General features: G+C 42.1%; 2 protein-coding genes and 2 long non-coding RNA genes across 4 annotated transcripts; 1 reads left to right on the top strand and 3 right to left on the bottom strand.

The window, feature by feature from the left end:
- Positions 1-4,575: 4,575 nt before the first annotated feature.
- On the top strand, positions 4,576-6,005 carry LOC120059581 (SAP domain-containing ribonucleoprotein-like). The gene is made up of 6 exons (XM_039008712.1): positions 4,576-4,624; positions 4,830-4,891; positions 4,988-5,039; positions 5,141-5,214; positions 5,738-5,778; positions 5,962-6,005. Exons 1-6 carry the CDS (start codon positions 4,583-4,585, stop codon positions 6,003-6,005), a joined length of 315 nt encoding a protein of 104 aa, XP_038864640.1. The 5' UTR covers positions 4,576-4,582.
- Positions 6,006-19,369: 13,364 nt separating this feature from the next.
- LOC120058801 lies at positions 19,370-20,418 on the bottom strand. The gene is made up of 3 exons (XR_005478062.1): positions 20,289-20,418; positions 19,828-19,908; positions 19,370-19,459 (listed from the first exon to the last, which is right to left on the bottom strand). It is a non-coding gene; the product is annotated as an uncharacterized LOC120058801 (long non-coding RNA).
- Positions 20,419-21,881: 1,463 nt separating this feature from the next.
- LOC120058800 lies at positions 21,882-23,275 on the bottom strand. The gene is made up of 3 exons (XR_005478061.1): positions 23,203-23,275; positions 22,075-22,149; positions 21,882-21,979 (listed from the first exon to the last, which is right to left on the bottom strand). It is a non-coding gene; the product is annotated as an uncharacterized LOC120058800 (long non-coding RNA).
- A 673-nt stretch (positions 23,276-23,948) lies between these two features.
- LOC120059580 (SAP domain-containing ribonucleoprotein-like) lies at positions 23,949-24,966 on the bottom strand. The gene is made up of 5 exons (XM_039008710.1): positions 24,960-24,966; positions 24,589-24,638; positions 24,321-24,382; positions 24,152-24,203; positions 23,949-24,056 (listed from the first exon to the last, which is right to left on the bottom strand). Exons 1-5 carry the CDS (start codon positions 24,964-24,966, stop codon positions 23,949-23,951), a joined length of 279 nt encoding a protein of 92 aa, XP_038864638.1.
- Between the last annotated feature and the right edge of the window lie 526 nt (positions 24,967-25,492).

Raw genomic sequence — 25,492 nt, 5'->3', positions numbered from 1 at the left:
AAAAAAAATAAACATTCTACTGGATCCTTCTTCCATTCTAAAGCACCACTCTACTGGACCCTTCTTCTATTCTACTGCACCATTCTACTGGACCCTTCTTCTATTCTACTGCACCCTTCTATTGTATGCATGTTCTTTCAAAAAATGTTATACTGTATCCTGTTAAATATATGTTCTGCTTACCTTTTTACCCAAGCTGGCTCTATGAAATTTAAAGGGGACCCCAGGTAGGACCGGAAGCTTTGTCATGGCAGCCAATCTGCTGCTCACTGACGGCTTTGTTTCTATCATGATCTGAGGAGGCTTCCCTTTCAGTGGACGAGTTTGCTTCTCTGTTCGCGAGGGTATCTGACACCGGGGCTTTGAGGTCTTCTCCTGAAAACCAACATAGCAATAATGTATTTCTTACAAACTCACCTGTGATAGTTCATCCGACAATTATGACATGGCGGCGAGCCTGATATGTCATCATAGGTTGACGCACAATGAACTACTGTTGCCGTAGCCTGAGTGCCAGTCTATTTGTTTTTTATATCAACTCACTGTCATGCCAAATATGATTTTTGGCTTAGCTATAAGAGCACAAACAGATCTGGGCCCAGGCTACTGTTGCTACAGAGATTCTAATTATGTGACCTGTGTCTGACCAGTAGCGGTGCATGTGTAAAATCACTGGGGAAGCTGTGGGAGTAAATGGTACATATAGGGACAGATATAAATTTGTACATCAGACCACAGGAGGAGGACAGCTGGACACACTAATGTTAGAGGGACACATAGTCTGCTGATCCTAATAAGGGCAAACATACCAAAGAGCACACCAAGCTAAACATAAGTACGAAGGCCAAAGACATAGGCCCATAGGATAGATGGACATATATTATTTTTAGGACAAGAAGGGGTCCTGCCACCATTATAACCTAACTGAAAGCAGATATGGGCGTTATTGGGCGTGAACAAGCAGGAAGCTTAAACTGAAAGATAATGGTGGCAGATGGACTAAGGGAAGGAACTTCATTTGCATGTGGGATGGACTCATTTGATGTATGTGTATAAGAACAGAGCCAGTGCTTATGGAAGTTGGTCTTTTCCGCGGACCGAGACGGCTTCTGATATTTTGTATTAAAAAGCCTTTATTGAATTCACAAGTTCTTGTAAGTGTTATATTTGTAATACGATTTTCCACGACAAAGCCAAGACCGTAAAAAAGCGATATTACAACCTATGTTGTGATATTTGCTCTTTATACAACGGCTGGATCTAATCCTGAATGCTGATTGGTTTAAAGCTAATTCCAGCCGGTGTCTATTCCACAAGTTACCACCGGCTAAATCTATGATGTTAAAATGCCTATTTACTCTGTTCCATCTGACTGCGTAATCCACTGTCTCGTCAGTCCAGGCAGGGAAGTTAAAACTTGATCTCCACTGTAAAAAGCATCTAGACATTATTTAACAATTATTTTATACTAACAGTGAGTTTTCAACAGCAGAGATTTGTATAAACCTTGCTGTCTGTCTCTCCGACATTTGCAACATTGTTTCAATATTCAAATTTGATCTCCAACTGTCCCATAGTAATGAACGTGTAGGGGTCGGGTTTTGGGACGAGAGAGAGAGGCAGACAGCATTTCTCAGCCAGTCAAAATCACGAATCAGCTGGCATGATGTTTATGGATATATGCTGCTGAGCGAATGCCTAGGCTCTAGCTCAAGTATTAGGCAAGGTTATTCTGTTCACGGAACCACCGCTACACTTCACCCCTCCCCTGACCTCCTCTCACAACACCCCAGTAGCTGATCGACATCAACTGTGCGATCAAGGTCCAATGGCACCAATGAGACTGACTGTGATTGAACCCAGATCATATTCACACCACAAGACTGAGGGGATTAGTTTATGTGGGCCGGGTTACCTCGGTGGGAGGAGTTTGAACTGGGTGAAAAGTGATTGCATTCGTTTTGGAACCGCACCGCCTCCCGGGGGTGAGCCAGGTGCCCCGCTCTGGCCGAAGGCGAAGTCGGCTCAAAACAAAAGTGACGTAATTATTAAGCTCATGGAGTGATGAGTAGGATTATGTGTTTTCACATGCAAAAGTGATTGCTTTGATAAAAACTCTTTATCTGCCTTCCCAATGAAAACTAGTTTGAAAATTCAAACATCTATTTTATGCAAAAGAGATGTGTTTCTGGAAGGTGCACCATGCTGCCTTGTTGACAACATGACCGACTGGCGCAGATTACTGTTTTATTGAGAAGGGTGCTCCTTCCTCCCTGCTTTCACCCAATGATGTGACTGACCATTGCCTGGTTCAACCCGGGCCAGCGTAATATCAAATCAAATGTATTTATATATAGCCCTTCGTACATCAGCTAATATCTCGGGGTGCTGTACAGAAAAAAAATTGTAATAGAACTCCCTCACTGTGTGTGTTGGCCAGAGGGTTGTTGCCAGGGGTCGGATCCATAGGATGTCCCAAGGATACCGCCTAGCATCAACCATGAGACTGACTGGGTTTGAACCGAGGTCAATCTGCATGTCACAAGACTGTTAGCCCACTGAGCTTAAAGCTAGGCATTAGCTCAGACAGATAACACACATTTCAGGCAAGGTTTCTCATCACACAAGAATAGTTCACTTTGTAGTCCTTTGTAGCTCAGTTCAGAGCATGGGACTTGTAAACTTTGATGACAATTAGGCTTGATTCACATAGTCCTACTGTTTATGTTCAGACTTCATATTATTGGAGTACACAATCGTCTATTTTACCTTTTCAATTACACAATACTTAGGCTAGACAATTGTTTACAAGTTTAGCAAAATGCAAAGGTGAAAGCAAAAGTGTTTACCTGACAGCTTTTAAAAACGTCGTTCTCCATTGCACAGCGTGACAGGAAAGAGCAAAATGCCTCTGAACATGATTATTTGTCAATACATATACATCATAATGTAGTGAGAATACTGTACCATCTGTGACGCAACGCATTGGCATATCCGAAATTCCATTGATTATACCGCATGTATTGGAGTCACATTGTTAAATTTTTCCCTTCTAAATCTGTTGGATAAAAAAAGTAAGGATCAATGTATATAATGAACGATTTAGGCCTATCAATAAATATATTTTACATGAAAAACTGGGCTATACATTTCATTGTGTCAAAGCAAATTACTAAAGTTACAACGAATTTAACACACAAAAACAAAAAAAGATTTATGATAGCAATGTACCAACTCAAAGCGGTTGGGATTTTACTGAAGAAGCAGACGGGTCGATTTCTGATGGATGAAACAGATTCCGCATTTAATTATCCAAGTCGTAACGGGCATTCCGAGTCTTTTCGGTGACTTGTTTCATTTAATTTTGCTCCCAACGGGCTTTTCGTTCAGTAGTTCTTAGGAATTGACCTAAAACCATGATAAAATTGTCAATATATAATTTAAATCGTAAAAAGTTGCCTACCACATCGTGAAATTTGAGTTCAAATACATTTTTACCTGACCAGATTATTAGATGGCCTGCAAAAACAAATTGAGAAAGAAATGTAATGCACTGAAAAAATGAGCGCGAACTAGACTGAGGCTCCTCACTAGATTGTTCCTGCACTAGATTGTTCCTGCACTGAGCAATTACCATCTTCAGTGAATATTTTTATAATTTGTCAGCAGATAATCGATGTCTGGATTCTGGGGCTCAAAAAGCAATAACAGTAGGCTATGCAAATCAGGAAGCCAAATTATCGGCTCTTTCATGTAGTAACATCTGTTTATATTAGTTACTATGCTGTTACTAAGCGGTGATGTATTACGACAGTGTTACTACTACACCTAATAGGAAATGCACATGCGCACTAGTGTGCCCGGGAACTGTAGAGCTTGAGAGGTTTTGACTAACGAAAACTAACTGTACTCCCGTCTCCTGCCTGGTCATTTCTCCACAACACAAATATTACAGTGGCGACGAGGTGATTAAACTTCTTTAACGGACATTGCTTGAAGGGAAGAATGTTGCGTGAGTAATGAAACTCAAAATAATTATTTAATTCGTCAGTTATTTTTTTATTTTCTTTCGCCAGTAAAAAAAGGCTAAGCACTGCTAGCAGGTACAGTGTTCAGGACCTGCCAAGTAGCAAGACTATTGGAGTCCAGAATAGCGACACTGCCCTCTGGTGGTTAAATAAATAAAAACTCATTGAACCCATTGAAATTAGGCGATCTCAGTGGAGAAATCTTGTGAAGAAAAAGATGGAACGTAACACGGTGTGTACATTATTACAAATGAGTGCAGTGAATGAAGTAATTTCAGAAACTTCTGAAGTGAAGAATTAGATGAAAATTAAGGAATACAAGGAATAAGGAAACGGAACAATTAACTGTGAAAATGGCAACCATTGGTCGAGTACCCGAGTTTGAGAATACAAAAGAGGATTTTGATTCCTATTTGGAGCGTTTTGAGCGTTGGCTGGCTGCAAATGAAATCAAAGATGAAAAGAAAGCAGACGTATTTCTCAGTGTTTTGGGTCCCACTGAGTATGGATTGCTGAAAGGTCTGTTTTGATTTTCATCCTAAACAGAGGATGACATGGGCCTAAATGAAGATGATGTTCTGGGAGAAGAGCCAGAGGTAAGCCTGGTTTTAAACCACTATAGCAGCAATGGCACTTCATGTATGGATTAGATGGGTTCCACCATGTCAGTAGAATTTTGATCATACAGTATAAAGTCACTTTGTACATGCTGCAATTGCTTTGGTGAAATATCTGCTAGGAAAATAAATGTAAAATCGTAGGTGCATTTCTTGATGATGCTTTATGCATTTAAACATGTAGGACCTCACGAAAGAGGATGCCATCACTGAGGATAATGACAAGAAACCCATAGTGTCTGAGGAGTACACACATTGAAGAGTGACATTTTCTCTCCATTTTCCTGATGATCTGATGTCCCTATTGAAATATGTTATTCATGTGATTTTAATGTGTTTCAGGACGGCTGAAAAGAAAGTGGTAAAAATCACACCCCCAGCGTCTGTGGATGAGGTAATATGATGCTTGCTGAACTCTCACCAGTCATGACAAGTCTTCAATGCAATGGTGGTGTGCTAACCTTATAATTAAAATGTTTTATCCTGTTTTCCCAGAGGGTACAGAAAAGAGCAGAACGCTTCAATGTCCCTGCGTCAGCTGATGGCAAGAAGGCCATACGTGCTGCCCGGTCAGTATCCCACAAATATTCCCCACACTATTGATTGGGCATATCTATTAACCTATATTGACAATTTGCATTGTGTTCCCCCCCCCTTTACGCTGCTGCTACTCTCATATATGCATAGTCACTTTAACTATACATTCATGTACATACTAGCTCAATTGGGCCGACCAACCAGTGCTCCTGCACATTGGCAAACCGGGCTATCTGCATTGTGTCCCACTACCCGCCAACCCCTCTTTTACACTACTGCTACTCTGTTCATCATATATATATGCATTGTTACTTTAACCATATCTACATACTACCTCAATCAGCCTGACTAACCTGTCTGTATGTAGCCTCGCTACTGTATATAGCCTGTCTTTTTACTGTTTTATTTATTTACTTACCTATTGTTAACCTTATACCTTTTTTGCACTATTGGTTAGAGCCTGTAAGTAAGCATTTCACTGTAAGGTCTACACCTGTTGTATTTGGCGCACGTGACAAATAAACTTTGATTTGATTAAATATGTATTGTGTTCAGGTTTGGTTTGCCCGCTGCTGCACCCCCAACTTCCACCCCAGGTCAGTGTGAATCTTCCAGTCATTTTCACAGTTCTCATGTGTGGTTTTAATTTTTTTTAAATCCAAGAACCATAACCTGCAGTCAGTTTATAAACAAGGGTTGAACAACCTCATTATCACAAGTCATTATGTTTTCTCCTGCATTTGCACTCTGGTTTTAATGAGTGTTTCTCTCTATCAAAGGTGTTACTGTGAATAAGTCCACTGTGAGTAATCCAAATATGTGATAAACAGTGACCTCCCCTCATTTAAATAATGTAACCATAAGTGACCCAGAAGATTTAATCAAACATCTATCTCTGTGTTCTGTGTAGGCGGTCAGCGTTGAACAGCTAAAAAAGCGAGCAGAGCGATTTGGCGGGAACGTTTTTTCAGTTTCCAAGAAGGTGAGCGCCTAGGGATAGGGCAGCTTCTATCCTCCCTGGACAGCTTATTAGGTACACTTATCTAGTACTGCCTTAGACCCCCCCTTTGCCTCCAGAACAGCCTGAATTCATCAGGGCTTTCTAAAAGGTGTCGGAAACATTTCACAGGGATGTTAGTCCATGTTAGTGCGATAGCATCACGCAGTTGTTGCAGATTGTACGGAGGTACATTCATGCTGCGGACAGCCTTTTCCATCTCATCCCAAAGATGCTCTACTGGGTTGAGGTCTGGGGACTGCGCAGGCCACTCAAGTAAACTGAATTCGCTGTCATGTCCCATGCAATGTTTTTCCACTCCTCAAATTGTCCAGTGTTTGATTGCGTGCCCACTGGAGCCACTTGTTGTTTTTAGCCGATGGGAATGGATCCCGGTCTGATCGTCTGCTGCAATAGCCCATCTGTGACAAGGATTGATGAGTTGTGTGTTCCGAGATGCCGTTCTGCGCCGTTATTTGCCTGTTTGTGGCCCGCCTGTTAGCTTGCACCATTCTTGCCATTCTCCTTTAACCTCAACATGTTTTCACCCACAGGAGTGCTGCTGACCAGATGTTTTTTTGTTTTCTGCACCATTCTTGGTAAACCTTAGACACCGTCATGCTTGAAAAGCCCAGGAGTGCGGAAGTTTGAGATACTGGATCCGGTGCACCTGGCACCGTAGATTATACCACACTCAGTTGCTTAGATCACTCCTTTTGACAAGTCTAACGTTCTATCGAACAGTAACTGAATGCCTCTGCCTGCTTTATATAACAAGCCACAGCCAAGTAACACACTGTCTGTAGGGGCGATCCATTTTCGTGAATGGGGTGGTGTACCTAATGAACTGTATAGTGTGTATTTTTGACTACAGGGCATCCTGAAAGAAATACTCAATTGAAACCTTGTGATTATTACACTTCAGCATTTCTGATTAAGCCACCTCCAAGTTAAATATTTAAGACCATATGTCAAATCACATTTTATTGGTCACATACACATTTAGCAGATGTTGTTGTGGGTGTAGAAAAATGCTTGTGTGTTACAGGTTGAGGAAGATGAAAAGCTGAAGAAGCGGAAAGAAAGATTTGGGATCCTCGCTGCGGTTACACCTGACGTTGAGGTATGTTTTCACATTCTGTATTGAATCAATACAGGTATTATACAATTTCTTTGATACTTAACACCGTAGAGATTTTTTTTTGTGGTTGAATTTTTTTCCCACGGGCAAAGAAACGGAAGCGTTCTGAACGATTTGGAAATGTGACTGTAAATTGTGGTATTTACAGATGTTTTATGTTTTTATTTTATTTTGTTGCAAACAGAACTGAAATGTACTGTATATAGCTTGTGTAACGGATATGAAATGGCTAGCTAGTTAGCGGTGGTGCGCGCTAATAGCGTTTCAATCGGTTACGTCACTCGCTTTGAGACCTTGAAGTAGTGGTTCCCCTTGCTCTGCAAGGGCCGCGGCCTTTGTGGAGCGATGGGTAACGATGCTTTGTGGGCGACCTTTGTTGATGTGTGCAGAGGGTCCCTGGTTCGCGCCCGAGTCGGGCGAGGGGATGCCATAAAGTTAAACTGTTACATTTGTCAATTATCAGTTGCATTACATTTTGTCATTAAAGTCGTTTTCAATTATTTTCTGTGATTCTTTCTATGGGTTTGCTACTTGATTATCATCTAGTTGTACCAAGTGGAGTACACGGCCTGGTAGCAGGGCACCCGCCTCATTGGGTCCCCCAAGATAGCGGCCTGAAACAGCATGCTGGACCATGCGCTTACATTGCCAGACCTGTGAGCTGACAAGTCAGGACCTTTCTCACTAATCAATATAGGAAGCCAGACAAGTAAAGGGAAGAGTTTATGCAGCCTTGTCTCGTTGACTAGACGCAACATAGTGAATGTAAATCCGGGACCCCCCCCAACAAAAATAAAGTAGGTGGGGTGGGAGTATAACGCAAATGTCTAGCATCCTAAAGGTTGAGAGTTCAAATCTCAGACATTAGCATTTTAGCAACTTTAACTACTTTTTAGCTACTTTGCAACTACTTAGCATGCTCGCTAACCCTTCCCCTAACCTTAACCATTTTTAGCTAATCTTAACTCTAATTTAACCCTTAACCTAGCTAACAGTCATCTAACGCTAGCCACCTAGTTATAATTCGTACCATAAAATTTATATGATGGACATCCACAAATGAATACACACCAAGTGAATTATGTAATTATGAAATATCCTGAGACCGGGTTGGTTTGTGAGTATTGGGTCATTCTGCTGAGTAGTAATAAGAATAGTAATGGATTTATTTTAAATAGCAATTTCTAAGAAGAATCCCGGTCGCTTTTAAAATGGAAACAAATATTTGTGATTTATTGGGCGACGTCTTCCACACCTTCAGATGGGCCGTTCAGAAAGGCTTTATCTTGAGCGGAGGGAGCATTGATACAGCCAGGCAGGGAGGTAGAAACACTCCACAGCAGGCCCCGGAGTTCTTCATAGGGGACGTGGTCGTCTGTCGTTCACAGCTCCTCAATTGGTAGGCTGAATTATCCACTACTGAAGGGTGGTTATTCCGCGACTGTAAAAGCGACCAGACCACCACACCTGCAATAATACAAAACAGTCCCCAGACGAGGCGATATTCTGCATCCCACGTCCAAACCGGGAATATGTTATAGATTAACTCACCCGTGTCTGCTGATTGTAGGCCCTTTGCATTTACTTTTCTGTCAGGCCATGGACAGCATAAATGCATAATGCGTAGCACTAACAAGACACCAGTTTTGATCAAAATGTACAACTTTTTTTTTTTTTTTTACCCCTAGGTCATAGCTCCAGCAACACTGTTCCTGGCTGCAAAGGTTGAGGAACAGCCCCGCAAGTTGGAGCATGTTATCAAGGTGACCCATGCATGCCTCAACCCTCAGGACCCTTCACCAGATGTCCGCGGTGATGTAAGTCTCCATGGTCTGACCACTCCACTTCAAACTCACTATGACACTTGCAGTGTGATCCTCTGACCACAAACTGATTGTGTAGATCCAGTGTTCTACCTTTTTTGGTATTTTTAAACACCCAAAGTACGTACTTGTGTCAATATGCATGATGGTAGTTGCATCATAACTGTTTGACATTGATTTCTCCGCTTGGTGTTATACGATTATTATTTTTTTGATTAGATATTGCTTTATTTGAAACAAGTTCTGGCAAGAAATGGAGCAGTAACATTTAATGCAACTTGACTTTAAAGTTCTTGACAACATTTGAAGTGGTCTTGATATCTTTTGTGAAAAAGACATAGCTCCAATACATTCTCTTTCACAGGTTGTGCCTCACCAGCTCGTTTTCTCCCATTGTGCTGTTTACAAACACACATGACTGGCTCAACTGTTCTGGGGAACTACGGTAAGCTTCGTCATGTGACAGGTGCAATGAACGCAATCTGCTTTATCTCTTAACGTGTTGACTGAAGTTATTAACTTAAAGTAGCTACAAATTTTCACATTTTTCTTTCTACACATATGCATTGGCAACATATTTTAACCTCCTATTTTATTTATCAGAGACCATGCACAACAAAATGTGTTGCACCATATTTAACAGCTCATTTTTTACTCTCCGGTGTCCTGATAGCTGTTCTTTTTTATAATAGTTGCTATTCCAGGTAAATTGGAGCATTTACTATTAAGTGCATGGTCCCATTCCTGTACATTCCTGCACTACATTGAGCCAAGTCACAGTCCAGGGGAGCTGATGAGGATTGTCTGTCCAGCTGTCCTCATCTACAGAGTGAGGGTGAGCAGGGACCACTCGCTCTTGACCAGACCTGTAGTGGAGACCCAGACAGTAAAGCTGACAGCATTGACAATAACCACAAGGACCCTCTTAAGTAAGACTGCAATATTCGGATACTGTGTTCTCTACCACATTACATACAGTTGAAGTCGGAAGTTTACATACACCTTAGCCAAATACATTAAACTCAGTTTTTCACAATTCCTGACATTTAATTGTAGTAAAAATTCCCTTAATTAGGTCAGTTAGGATCACCAATTTATTTTAAGAATGTGATGTCAGAGTGATAGTAGAGAGAATGATTTATTTCAGCTCTTATTTCTTTCATCACATTCCCAGCGGGTCAGAATTTTACATACACTCAATTAGTATTTGGTAGCATTGCCTTTAAATTGTTTAACTTGTGTCAAACATTTCGGGTAGCCTTCCACAAGCTTCCCACAATAAGTTGGGTGAATTTGGCCCCACATTTTTACCGATGCACCATTGAGAGCATCTTGTCAGGCTGTATCATTGCCTACATCTTGTCGAGCTGTAGCATTGCCTGGTACGGCAACTGCACCGTACACAACCGCAGGGCTATCCAGAGGGTGGTGCGGTCAGCCCAACATATCACACTGCCTGCCCTTCAGGATATCTATAGCACCCAGTGTCACAGGAAGGCCAATTACATAATCCAGGACATCAGCCAAATGAGCCATGGATTGTTCACCCTACTATCATCCAGAGGCAAAGTTAGTACAGGTGCATCCAAACTGGGACCAAGAGACTGAAAAACAGCTTCTATCTCAAGACAATCAGAGTTGTATAGGCCTACTCTGTGTTGGCAATGTCATGACTCATCTGTTTAATGTATTGATAGGGACAGGGGACAGAAATATGGCCTGCAAACTGCGTTGTATGACCAAGAGAGAGAGTTTAAAGAGGATTGGGTTTCTAAGGAGCGATCCAGGCTGAAACTCATTGAAAAGGATGTGAGGCACGATTTGAACAAGGCCAAGTATATGAAAGAGGCCAAAGAAAAGCGCATCAGAAAGGTACAAATGTCACACTTTCATCATACTTCACAAAACTACCCACAATTATTTTCAAGTTTGAATAAATCATGAAAATTAAGAAATCATTTTACCTCAACTTTTGTGGATGCTAAGTTGCTATTTTTGGACTCTATGTTCTTCACAGAAAATGTGCATTATGGAACAAAAACAGGCTATTCAGTTGAGGATAATGGAAGAGGAATTGAAAAACCTCCAGGAGTTTGAGAGGTTGAGAGAGGCCTCTATCAAACCAAATAAGCTGCTGGAAGAAATATTTGAAAAACCAGGTAAGATTTAATTTTGAATTCATCACACAGTTAAGCAATGTTGAAATGACTATGCCAAATGCAACCTACAAGGAGCAGTTGAATGTGTTGTGTTGTATATCATATCGTATTTTGTATATTAAAAAATTTAAATCTATTATAGCATCTGCTCAGCCTGCTCTCAAACCTGCTCACTCAAACTGTAAAGAAAACAGTTTCTCTGTCAGGTAAGAACATTTCCTTACTAAAGAACCATAATTTCATTACGAAATATCTTTCAGAGTATGTTCAAAGCCAGTGAATGCTATATTAAATCAAATTTTTAAAATGTGTGTGTGTTATTAATAGGGAAATCTAAGGAAAAGCCAGCCATGCTACAGAGGAGACCAAGCCTTGCACCACTCCAGAGGAGACCATGCCTGGATGGTCTGGCACCGCTGAAGGGTTTCCAAGAACCTGTTTTTAGGATCTTCAAAGCCATCAAGGGACAAAGCATCCCAGACAGAGCTCAGCTGAAATCTGTCATCCTCGACCACTTAGGCTCCAAGCTTGTCAGGGAGCAGCTGGCGGAGTCAATCAGGGATGAGGTCAAACTGACGATTCCAGGGTCTACACCAGCGGCACAAAGGGCTCTGAGTGCCAGAATCGCTTACGATGTGTTGAAGTGCGTCTCTCGAGCGGCCAATCCTAGCAATGAACCTGCCTGCAGACTCCGTGGGGGAAACACAATCAAACCCAATGCTCAAGCAGATGATCCAGAACCAGAGGAGCGGATGGCCAACGGAGAAGACATAAACACCTATGTGACAACGTTGATCACTGACGTTCTGGAGGAAGTCCAGGAGCAGGTTATCGTAATGATCCGAGAAGACTCCCCTACCCAATTCAGTTGTCTCTGCAAAGGCCAGCCAAACAGCCATTGATGTGGTAAGCAATGTTTTGGAAGACATTAGACACTTATTAAATGAGGAAAACATTGAAGAGCTTGCACTAGACTGTGATGCTGAAGAAGGCACCTCAGGTATAACAAACATTCAGCCACCTGCATTGACTGCATTAAAAAAGGCAGACACCGAGAACTGCCGAGATTCCTGTTCAAAACTAGAAGGTGTCGCCTGTGACCTTATTAGCACTGCATATGACAGCATCCTATTCGAGCTGGCTTTTCCTGAGCTTCAGGGTGAAAGAGATAAAAAAGCTCCTTCCCTGACTCTGGAAATACTTCCCTCGAAGCCAGTGATCTCATCTTTATCCAACTCTCCCAGTTATGGAATGGTGTTTTCATCTGACACTTCAGAGGTTGCAGAAAACAACAGTAAGACAAGCAGCTCAGAGACCTCCGCAGCTGCATCAACCTCGTCCCAGGAGACGACTGTGATGGCCAGTGTTCCATGTTCTTGTACTACTTCCAGAGCAGATATGGAAGGAATGCTCTCTGAGGCAACAGGCGAGCACCCAGCGAAATCAATGGCCTCTGCAAAAGTTGAGTTGATCGCTGATGATTTAGTGGAAGATGCCATCGATATGTGCAGTGAAATGATTTTAGACGACCAGCCACTAGCCCTACTACATGACGATCCTGAAGAAGGTACATCAAATGTTGTTGTTCCTGGACCAATTCAGAGCAGCCTGTCTGGATTTGATGAACGCCACACAAAATCACAGGTCCTTGCAGTAAAGATTGAAGACCATGAGGTAAAGCCAATTTTGATCCAAGACACAGCGCTCATATCTCCAGGTGAGAAGAATACGGATGAAAAAAGAGTCATTAGAGTAAGTTATGTCTTTAACTCATCCCCTAGAAGGAAAGCTCACCAGGCCACCAGAAGCACCTCTTTCCCTAACCTCTATGTCACCCTTGTGGATGGAGTTCTGGACCAAATTAGCACAGAACCTTTCAAAGAAACCCTGGCCCAATCTGTGAGGAATGAGGTAAGACATTCTGTCTCTTTGCCTCAATTTGGATCGGTGAACCTCAAAAGCGAGGACTGCTCAGAGAAAGAAATTATTGAGGATATGTTGAAAAGTGTATCCACAAAACGCAGTAAAGACCAGGCCTGTCAGCTGACCGGGAAAGCCAGTGAGACCATGAATGCCAACGTAGATGCCATTTCACTTACCCCCAAACTACAGTCTACTGCCAAAGACCAAATCATCAAAGTTCTGGAGCAGGTCAACACTAAAATAATCAATATGATTAGACAAGATTCTCCCAACAGGACGATTTCCCCCAAGGCAAGCCAGACTGCCATCAATGCTGTCAGCAACATTTTGGGTGCTATGGGAACCTCTCTCAAGGCAAGCAACACACCATTTGTTCCTAATGTGGCTGGACTCCAGCCTGACCTAGATGATGTAGCGTCTTACTCAACTGAAGCTTTTGAGGGATATCCAGGGATCTGGATGTCATCCCTGAAGATAAAATATATTGCCTCAGGCCTCATGGACACTGTCTGTGATGACCTACTGGATGAGGATGGTTTCCTCAGACGGAGCGCTGGTGCAATATCCTCACAGGAAGACCTTGATCTTCAGAAGGTAGTTACTTCAAAACCAGCATCCCCAGTCAATTGCATGCCCGTCAAAGGATGCCTGTCAATGTCCTACCTTGATGCTTTGAAGAATCCTGAAGACATTGAAAATGCTACTCACCTCAGTAGAAGCATTGACTCTCTCTCCGTAATTGGTGTGCCTACTTCAACCTCAAAGGAAGTTTCATACGGCACAGAATTGAAACTGACACAGTTGCAAAAGGATGTCTCTGCATCATCCTCACTTTATGCCATGAGCAACTGTCGGAGCTCATTGGAGTTTCCCTCCAGTCGATCCGATATCCCTATTGACAAAGAGGCACAAAGGATTTCCTCCACAGACGAAGAAGACAGTCTGTCCAAATCCCTCCTGACCTCTTCCAAATCAGTCTTCAATGTCTCTGGCCTCGTCCCTACTCCTCCAGAGGGAAGGCCAAAGGTGAGGCTGCCACGGCGCCCAGTGCTTCGCCTTAGGAAGGTTCCAGAGGAGCCCCCCAAAAAGATGCACATTTACACAGTTTGCAGGGATGCTTTTCATTTCCCAACTGAGACAATGCGATCGACCAGTCCATCATCATTCGAGGGAGAATTCTCAACTCCAGAGTCCCAGAGACCAAGGTAATACTGTCTTTCTCATAGTCCTAATCTGAAAAGCTTTTTAACACCTAGCCCACTGTTGATATTTGAACAGCCTTGATTCTAAATGTTTTTATTTTTGTAGAGCTTTCGTAGAGCTTTGAGAACTCTGTTATGAAAAGCGTTGCACAAATTAAATGTATTTTTTATTCATTAAGAGCGGTGGACAGCTCAGACAAGGAGTCTATCTTTAATATAGACTCATCCAAAAGACTCGTCGCAGAGATAATGCTGTCTGTTCGGGAGGACGTTGTTGAGGCAAAGCAGAGCGAGTTGGCTGCACATCTGGCTGCGCTGTCGTCTGACAATGAGATGCTCTTCACTTTGGCTCAGAGTGGGACACCCCGTGCCGATTCATGAACTGCCTCCAACACCTCTCCTCACAGCGAGAGTGATAACTGACTTGGACATACATGGTAGAAGCATTTGCTTACATTATTTTGAATCACATTGACCTATTAAAGAATGCATTTATTTTCTAAAAAAGACAAAAGCATTTATTTACAATGTGTAGTTTTTCTTCGATGTGTTAAGTTAGGAATATTAAATAGAAAATTAGGAGAGAGTAATTATATATCTTTGCTCTGAATGGTGACATTGTTTAAACAGTCTCACAATTTGACCATAAAATATTAGTACACATTTTTTTTTACACTGACTTTTATGGTTCTAAAGGGAGGAGAGGACAAAGCTGCGTGAATTTAGGAGTCACAAGCGCCCCAGTAATCTTTATTAACTTTACATTCCTGCCATTTTTCCTGCTTGTAAGTAGTCTCTCTTAACAGCATTGTATGACCTGTTGTTCTGTTGACACAGAAACGCTTCACTAATCAGTACAACTTCCTCTGTATTCCAGTTATTATACCTCAGATTGTTGAATTTATGCATCAAGAGTGTTGTGGTATTTTATTCACTGTTTATTCTGGCAAGATTTGATCATTATTGCTCGGATTGTCAGAATATTTTAATATTGAATAGCCTCAATAGAATAGAGCTGCAACTATTTGAGGGTAAATCCCAGAATCATTAGGACTACTTTGGGACATATTGTGTCCAGATTGGCCTAAATGCAATGGGTCGGGTTGTATTTTAAGATGGCTATTCACTTATTAGCACTAGTTTTCACACGTGACTCTGTAATCACCAATGATTTATATATAGGCTATACTAGATGACTAAGGCGTTTTATTGTATTGTAAAAAATATTTTGGAAGCAATAGAAATTCATTTATTAATGACTACATTTGTTTATGACACGTTTATCATATTACAGACACCTTAATGCATACTTTTAAATTATATTATGTGAGCTAAACATACAAAACCATTTTTTCCCTGAAGTATAATTTTTTTAGAGATTACTGAAATCTATGTCCCCACTACAGAATACTTAAATACATGTCATTTAATTGAAATACTGTAGAATTCCATTCATTCCTATGGAGGAATGCTTTTACCCGGGGAGTACCAATATGGCCGACTGGTGTTTTCAACGCCTCTCAATAGCCAATACATAGCAAATACCAATCCAGGGTTTATATACATCACTGGTAATTACCCAATTTTAATAAAAGCTAGTAACATTCTCAACACTCCAGCAGTTTCACTAGACTTCTTACAGTATCCTATAAGAAGTACATCTACTGTACACACCATAGTAGATATTTAGTGGCGACTTTAGCATGTAAATCTTGGTGAGGCAAACTCCTGTCATGACGTTGGCCTGTGGGTAAGGTTTATGACCCCCCAAATAAATACCTTTCTCCCTTCCCTCTCTTCTCTCTCTCTCTGACTCTACTGAAGGACTCTTGAATAGCCTTTGTTAAACATAGAGAGTCTGGGAACATCAAACAAGTGGGGGGAAGGAACCATATTTCGGCAATAGAACCAGTTAAATATGATGTCAGCCGTTGAGAATGCTAATTGAAATTTCGATTATTATGGATTTATCGGTGGTGACCGTGTTACCTAGCCTCCATGCAGTGGGCAGCTGGGAGGAGGTGCTCTTGTTCTCCATGGACTTTACAGTGTCCCAAAACTTTTTGGAGTTAGAGCTACAGGATGCACATTTCTGCTTGAAAAAGCTAGCCTTTGCTTTCCTGACTGACTGCGTGTATTGGTTCCTGACTTCCCTGAACAGTTGCATATCGCGGGGACTATTCGATGCTATTGCAATCCGCCACAGGATGTTTTTGTGCTGGTCAAGGGCAGTCAGGTCTGGAGTGAACCAAGGGCTATATCTGTTCTTAGTTCTGCATTTTTTGAACGGGGCATGCTTATCTAAGATGGTGAGGAAATTACTTTTAAAGAATGACCAGGCATCCTCGACTGACGGGATGAGGTCAATATCCTTCCAGGATACCCGGGCCAGGTCGATTAGAAAGGCCTGCTCGCAGAAGTGTTTTAGGGAGCGTTTGACAGTGATGAGGGGTGGTCGTTTGACCGCGTACCCATAGCGGATACAGGCAATGAGGCAGTGATCGTTGAGATCCTGATTGAAAACAGCGGAGGTGTATTTGGAGGGCAAGTTGGTCAGGATAATGTCTATGAGGGTGCCCATGTTTACGGAATTAGGGTTGTACCTGGTGGGTTCCTTGATGATTTGTGTGAGATTGAGGGCATCTATCTTAGATTGTAGGACTGCCGAGGTGTTAAGCATATCCCAGTTTAGGTCACCTAGCAGAACGAACTCTGAAGCTAGATGGGGGGCGATCAATTCACAAATGGTGTCCAGGGCACAGCTGGGCGCAGAGGGAGTTCAATAGCAGGCGGCAACAGGGAGAGACTTATTTCTGGAGAGATACATTTTTAAAATTAGAAGTTCAAACTGTTTGGATATAGACCTGGAAAGTATGACAGAACTTTGCAGGCTATCTCTGCAGTAGATTGCAACTCCTCCCCCTTTGGCAGTTCTATCTTGACAGAAAATGTTGTAGTTGGGTATGGAAATCTCCGAATATTTGGTGGCCTTCCTAAGCCAGGGTTCAGACACGGCAAGGACATCAGGGTTGGCAGAGAGTAAAAGAAACTTAGGGAGGAGGCTTCTGATGTTAACATGCATGAAACCAAGGCTTTTTCGTTCACAGAAGTCAACAAATGAGGGTGCCTGGGGACCCGCAGGGCCTGGGTTTACCTCCACATCACCCGAGGAACAGAGGAGGAGTAGGATGAGGGTACGGTTAAAGGCTATCAAAACTGGTCGCCTAGAGCGTTGGGGACAAATTTCTGGGCGTGGTAGAATAGATTCAGGGCAAAACGTGCAGACAGGGGTATGTTGGGGTGCGGGTACAGTGGAGGTAAGCCCAGGCACTGAGTGATGATAAGAGAGGTTGTATCTCTGGACATGCTTGTTATAAAATGGTTGAGGTCTGTAGCTAAGAAAGTGTACTGTAGCTAAGAAAGTAATAATTTAAAAAAAGTAAAATCATACTGACCTCAATCCTATAAAAAAAACTTTGTGGGCAGAACTGAAAAGGAGTGTGCGAGCAAGGAGGCATACAAACCTGACTCAGTTATACCAGCTCTGTCAGGATAAATGGGCCCAAAATTCACCCAACTTATTGTGGGAAGCTTGTGGAAGGCTACCCGAAACGTTTGACCCAAATTAAACAATTTAAAAGGCAATACACTCAATTAGTATTTGGTAGCATGTAAACTTCTGACCCGCTGGGAATGTGATGAAAGAAATAAGAGCTGAAATAAATCATTCTCTCTACTATCATTCTGACATCACATTCTTAAAATAAAGTGGTGATCCTAACTGACCTAATTAAGGGAATTTTTACTACGATTAAATGTCAGGAATTGTGAAAAACTGAGTTTAACGTATTTGGCTAAGGTGTATGTAAACTTCCGACTTCAACTGTATGTAATGTGGTAGAGAACACAGTATCCGAATATTGCAGTCTTACTTAAGAGGGTCCTTGTGGTTATTGTCAATGCTGTCAGCTTCACTGTCTGGTCAAGAGCGAGTGGTCCCTGCTCACCCTCACTCTGTAGATGAGGACAGCTGGACAGACAATCCTCATCAGCTCCCCTGGACTGTGACTTGGCTCAATGCAGTGGAGGAATGTACAGGAATGGGACCATGCACTTAATAGTAAATGCTCCAATTTACCTGGAATAGCAACTATTATAAAAAAGAACAGCTATCAGGACACCGGAGAGTAAAAAATGAGCTGTTAAATATGGTGCAACACATTTTGTTGTGCATGGTCTCCGATAAATAAAATAGGAGGTTAAAATATGTTGCCAATGCATATGTGTAGAAAGAAAAAAGATGGTGCAGAAACATTTCACACCTAGGATGAGGCTGGCTTCACTGCGGCCACTGTCCTGTTTGTAAGTCGCTCTGGATAAGAGCGTCTGCTAAATGACTTAAATGTAAATGTAAATGTCCTGCTCATGGGTCTCAGTGCAGTTGTATCCACTGAGCAGAGATAGGAAGGCCTCAGGAGAGGGACCAGATGAGGCCTTCCTCAACTGGGCCTGGAGAGCCATGGCATTCCACCTAAAGTGCTCCACGCAGAAGGTCACCCTGAACGTAGACATAAGAGTCACACTTCAGATAAGAACTAAGGTCACAGAGAATCACAGATGGCGCAGATATTCCCAATGTATTTATGGCAAACAAACTTGAAAAGGACTCTTCATTGATACACTTCAAGGGATTTCCCCAATTTAAGCCTACATACAACATGTAGTTGTTGTTTTGAGAGCTGGATAGAAGACATTTATATCCAAATTGCTTCACTCACCATTCTTTATTGTCAACCTTAGGGGCTGCATTCGGGAAGCGCTTGCCATTCTTGTTAGACACATAACGACACTGTCTGTAGGGGGCGTTCTTGTCCTCCAGGACGTGTTTGATGCAGAATTCCCACCAGGCGGGGCTGGGAGCAGGGCCGCTGGGTGAAGGAACAGGCCTTGGGCTCTTGGGTACGGGCAGTCTGGGACAAACGGCCCCAGCTTGACGGCAACACGTGGATCCTTATCCTGTTCATTAGTGGTTCTGGAAGGGAAATACATACTTTAGGTGAGCAACAGGTGCTGAAGCAGCAACGATACAGTTAAGCGTCAACATGGTTAGTCAGCTGAGACTAGGGCAAAATATGTGATGGCAAGCAGAGAATACAGGGGGCACTAGAGTGCATCTTGCTACTACCACAGTACAGTAAACATGGGACATGTAAAGTTGATTTGTGTGTGTTGTTCACGGACCTGACCTTAGGCTTTTTTAGGGCATTTTCACACAGTTTGACTATGAAGACTTTAAATAAATTTGAAAATTTGTAGCTACTTTAAGTTAATAACTTCAGTCAACACGTTAAGAGATAAAGCAGATTGCGTTCATTGCACCTGTCACATGACGAAGCTTACCGTAGTTCCCCAGAACAGTTGAGCCAGTCATGTGTGTTTGTAAACAGCACAACGGGAGAAAACGAGCTGGTGAGGCACAACCTGTGAAAGAGAATGTATTGGAGCTATGTCTTTTTCACAAAAGATATCAAGACCACTTCAAATGTTATCAAGAACTTTAAAGTCAAGTTGCATGAAATGTTATTGCTCCGTTTCTTGCCAGAACTTGTATCAAATAAAGCAATATCTAATCAAAAAAATAATAATCATATAACACCAACAGCCTGCAAGCGGAGAAATCAATATCAAACAGTTATGATGCAACTACCATCATGCATATTGACACAAGTACGTACTTTGGGTGTTTAAAAATACCAAAAAAGGTAGAACACTGGATCTACACAATCAGTTTGTGGTCAGAGGATCCCACTGCAAGTGTCATAGTGAGTTTGAAGTGGAGTGGTCAGACCATGGAGACTTACATCACTGCGGACGTCTGGTGAAGGGTCCTGAGGGTTGAGGCATGCATGGGTCACCTTGATAACATGCTCCAACTTGCGGGGCTGTTCCTCAACCTTTGCAGCCAGGAACAGTGTTGCTGGAGCTATGACCTAGGGGTAAAAAAAAAAAAGTTGTACATTTTGATCAAAACTGGTGTCTTGTTAGTGCTACGCATTATGCATTTATGCTGTCCATGGCCTGACAGAAAAGTAAATGCAAAGGGTCTACAATCAGCAGACAAGGGTGAGTTAATCTATAACATATTCCCGGTTTGGACGTGGGATGCAGAATATCGCCTCGTCTGGGGACTGTTTTGTATTATTGCAGGTGTGGTGGTCTGGTCGCTTTTACAGTTGCGGAATAACCACCCTTCAATCACCCTTCAGTAGTGGATAATTCAGCCTACCAATTGAGGAGCTGTGAACGTCAGTCGACCATGTCCCCTATGAAGAACTCCGGGGCCTGCTGTGGAGTGTTTCTACCTCCCTGCCTGGCTGTATCAATGCTCCCTCCGCTCAAGATAAAGCCTTTCTGAACGGCCCATCTGAAGGTGTGGAAGACATCGCCCAATAAATCCATTACTATTCTTATTACTACTCAGCAGAATGACCCAATACTCACAAACCAACCCGGTCTCAGGACATTTCATATTATCCTGTATGTAAATCCGAGTCACTTGGTGTGTATTCATTTGTGGATGTCCATCATAAATTTTATGGTACGAATTTGAAAAACATATGGTACGAATTATAACTAGGTGGCTAGCGTTAGATGACTGTTAGCTAGGTTAAGGGTTAAATTAGAGTTAAGATTAGCTAAAAATGGTTAAGGTTAGGGGAAGGGTTAGCGAGCATGCTAAGTAGTTGCAAAGTAGCTAAAAAGTAGTTAAAGTTGCTAAAATGCTAATGTCTGAGATTTGAACTCTCAACCTTTAGGATGCTAGACATTTGCGTTATACTCCCACCCCACCTACTTTATTTTTGTTGGGGGGGGTCCCGGATTTACATTCACTATGTTGCGTCTAGTCAGTGCGACAAGGCTGCATAAACTCTTCCCTTTACTTGTCTGGCTTCCTATATTGATTAGTGAGAAAGGTCCTGACTTGTCAGCTCACAGGTCTGGCAATGTAAGCACATGGTCCAGCATGCTGTTTCAGGCCGCTATCTTGGGGGACCCAATGAGGCGGGTGCCCTGCTACCAGGCCGTGTACGCCACTTGGTACAACTAGATGATAATCAAGTAGCAAACCCATAGAAAGAATCCCAGAAAATAATTGAAACGACTTTAATGACAAAATGTAATACAACTGATAAATGTAACAGTTTAACTTTATGGCATCCCCTCGCCCGACGCGAACCAGGGACCCTCTGCACACATCAACAACGGTCGCCCACAAAGCATCGTTACCCATCGCTCCACAAAGGCCGCGGCCCTTGCAGAGCAAGGGGAACCACTACTTCAAGGTCTCAAAGCGAGTGACGTAACCGATTGAAACGCTATTAGCGCGCACCACCGTTAACTAGCTAGCCATTTCACATCCGTTACACAAGCTATATACAGTATATTTCAGTTCTGTTTGCAACAAAATAAAATAAAAACATAAAACATCTGTAAATACCACAATTTACACAGTCACATTTCCAAATCGTTCAGAACGCTTCCGTTTCTTTGCCTGTGGGAAAAAAATGTAACCACAAAAAAAAAAATTAAGTATCAAAGAAATTGTATAATACCTGTATTGATTCAATACAGAATGTGAAAACATACCTCAACGTCAGGTGTAACCGCAGCGAGGATCCCAAATCTTTCTTTCCGCTTCTTCAGCTTTTCATCTTCCTCAACCTGTAACACACAAGCATTTTGCTACACCCACAATAACATCTGCTAAATGTGTATGTGACCAATAAAATGTGATTTGACATATGGTCTTAAATATTTAACTTGGAGGTGGCTTAATCAGAAATGCTGAAGTGTAATAATCACAAGGTTTCAATTGAGTATTTCTTTCAGGATGCCCTGTAGTCAAAAATACACACTATACAGTTCATTAGGTACACCACCCCATTCACGAAAATGGATCGCCCCTACAGACAGTGCGTTACTTGGCTGTGGCTTGTTATATAAAGCAGGCAGAGGCATTCAGTTACTGTTCGATAGAACGTTAGACTTGTCAAAAGGAGTGATCTAAGCAACTGAGTGTGGTATAATCTACGGTGCCAGGTGCACCGGATCCAGTATCTCAAACTTCCGCACTCCTGGGCTTTTCAAGCATGACGGTGTCTAAGGTTTACCAAGAATGGTGCAGAAAACAAAAAAACACCTGGTCAGCAGCACTCCTGTGGGTGAAAACATGTTGAGGTTAAAGGAGATTGGCAAGAATGGTGCAAGCTAACAGGCGGGCCACAAACAGGCAAATAACGGCGCAGAACGGCATCTCGGAACACACAACTCATCAATCCTTGTCACAGATGGGCTATTGCAGCAGACGATCAGACCGGGATCCATTCCCATCGGCTAAAAACAACAAGTGGCTCCAGTGGGCACGCGATCAAACACTGGACAATTTGAGGAGTGGAAAAACATTGCATGGAACATGACAGCGAATTCAGTTTACTTGAGTGGCCTGCGCAGTCCCCAGACCTCAACCCAGTAGAGCATCTTTGGGATGAGATGGAAAAGGCTGTCCGCAGCATGAATGTACCTCCGTACAATCTGCAACAACTGCGTGATGCTATCGCACTAGCATCCCTGTGAAATGTTTCCAACACCTTTTAGAAAGCCCTGATGAATTCAGGCTGTTCTGGAGGCAAAGGGGGGGTCTAAGGCAGTACTAGATAGGTGTACCTAATAAGCTGTCCAGGGAGGATAGAAGCTGCCCTATCCCTAGGCGCTCACCTTCTTGGAAACTGAAGAAACGTTCCCGCCAAATCGCTCTGCTCGCTTTTTTAGCTGTTCAACGCTGACCGCCAACACAGAACACAGAGATAGATGTTTGATTAAATCTTCTGGGTCACTTATGGTTACATTATTTAGATGAGGGGAGGTCACTGTTTATCACATATTTGGATTACTCACAGTGGATTTATTCACAGTAACACCTTTGATAGAGAGAAACACTCATTAAAACCAGAGTGCAAATGCAGGAGAAAACATAATTACTTGTGATAATGAGGTTGTTCAACAATTGTTTATAAACTGACTGCAGGTTATGGTTCAGTGAAATGCTTACTTACAGGCTCTAACCAATAGTGCAAAAAAGGTATAAGGTTAACAATAGGAAAGTAAATAAATAAAACAGTAAAAAGACAGGCTATATACAGTAGCGAGGCTACATACAGACAGGTTAGTCAGGCTGATTGAGGTAGTATGTAGATATGGTTAAAGTAACAATGCATATATATATGATGAACAGAGTAGCAGCAGTGTAAAAGAGGGGTTGGCAGGTAGTGGGACACAATGCAGAGAGCCCGGTTTGCCAATGTGCGGGAGCACTGGTTGGTCGGCCCAATTGAGCTAGTATGTACATGAATGTATAGTTAAAGTGACTATGCATATATGAGAGTAGCAGCAGTGTAAAGGGGGGGTTGGGGGGGAACACAATGCAAATTGTCAATATAGGTTAACTTAATAGATATGCCCAATCAATAGTGTGGGGAATATTTGTGGGATACTGACCGGGCAGCACGTATGGCCTTCTTGCCATCAGCTGACGCAGGGACATTGAAGCGTTCTGCTCTTTTCTGTACCCTCTGGGAAAACAGGATAAAACATTTTAATTATAAGGTTAGCACACCACCATTGCATTGAAGACTTGTCATGACTGGTGCAGCAAGCATCATATTACCTCATCCACAGACGCTGGGGGTGTGATTTTTACCACTTTCTTTTCAGCCGTCCTGAAACACATTAAAATCACATGAATAACATATTTTAATAGGGACATCAGATCATCAGGAAAATGGAGAGAAAATGTCACTCTTCAATGTGTGTTCACATAAAAGGAAAAAACGTACTCCTCAGACACTATGGGTTTCTTGTCATTATCCTCAGTGATGGCATCCTCTTTCGTGAGGTCCTACATGTTTAAATGCATAAAGCATCATCAAGAAATGCACCTACGATTTTACATTTATTTTCCTAGCAGATATTTCACCAAAGCAATTGCAGCATGTACAAAGTGACTTTATACTGTATGATCAAAATTCTACTGGACATGGTGGAACCCATCTAATCCATACATGAAGTGCCATTGCTGCTATAGTGGTTTAAAACCAGGCTTACCTCTGGCTCTTCTCCCAGAACATCATCTTCATTTAGGCCCATGTCATCCTCTGTTTAGGATGAAAATCAAAACAGACCTTTCAGCAATCCATACTCAGTGGGACCCAAAACACTGAGAAATACGTCTGCTTTCTTTTCATCTTTGATTTCATTTGCAGCCAGCCAACGCTCAAACCCTCCAAATAGGAATCAAAATCCTCTTTTGTAGCCTCAAACTCGGGGACTCGACCAATGGTTGCCATTTTCACAGTTAATTGTTCCGTTTCCTTATTCCTTGTATTCCTTAATTTTCATCTAATTCTTCACTTCAGACGTTTCTGAAATTACTTCATTCACTGCACTCATTTGTAATAATGTACACACCGTGTTACGTTCCATCTTTTTCTTCACAAGATTTCTCCACTGAGATCGCCTAATTTCAATGGGTTCAATTAGTTTTTATTTATTTAACCACCAGAGGGCAGTGTCGCTATTCTGGACTCCAATAGTCTTGAGTTTCATTACTCACGCAACATTCTTCCCTTCAAGCAATGTCCGTTAAAGAAGTTTAATCACCTCGTCGCCACTGTAATATTTGTGTTGTGGAGAAATGTAGTGCGCATGTGCATTTCCTATTAGGTGTAGTAGTAACACTGTCGTAATACATCACCGCTTACTAACAGCATAGTAACTAATATAAACAGATGTAGATCCCAGATACTACATGAAAGAGCCGATAATTTGGCTTCCTGATTTGCATAGCCTACTGTTATTGCTTTTTGAGCCCCAGAATCCAGACATCGATTATTTGCTGACAAATTATAAAAATATTCACTGAAGATGGTAATTGCTCAGTGCAGGAACAATCTAGTGAGGAGCCTCAGTCTAGTTCGCGCTCATTTTTTCAGTGCATTACATTTCTTTC

This window comes from Salvelinus namaycush, chromosome 14 (genome assembly GCF_016432855.1).
Source record: "Salvelinus namaycush isolate Seneca chromosome 14, SaNama_1.0, whole genome shotgun sequence".
Classification (NCBI taxonomy): Eukaryota; Metazoa; Chordata; class Actinopteri; order Salmoniformes; family Salmonidae; genus Salvelinus; species Salvelinus namaycush.
Note: the sequence above shows the minus strand (reverse complement) of the source record. Positions and strands in the feature narration are given on the sequence as shown.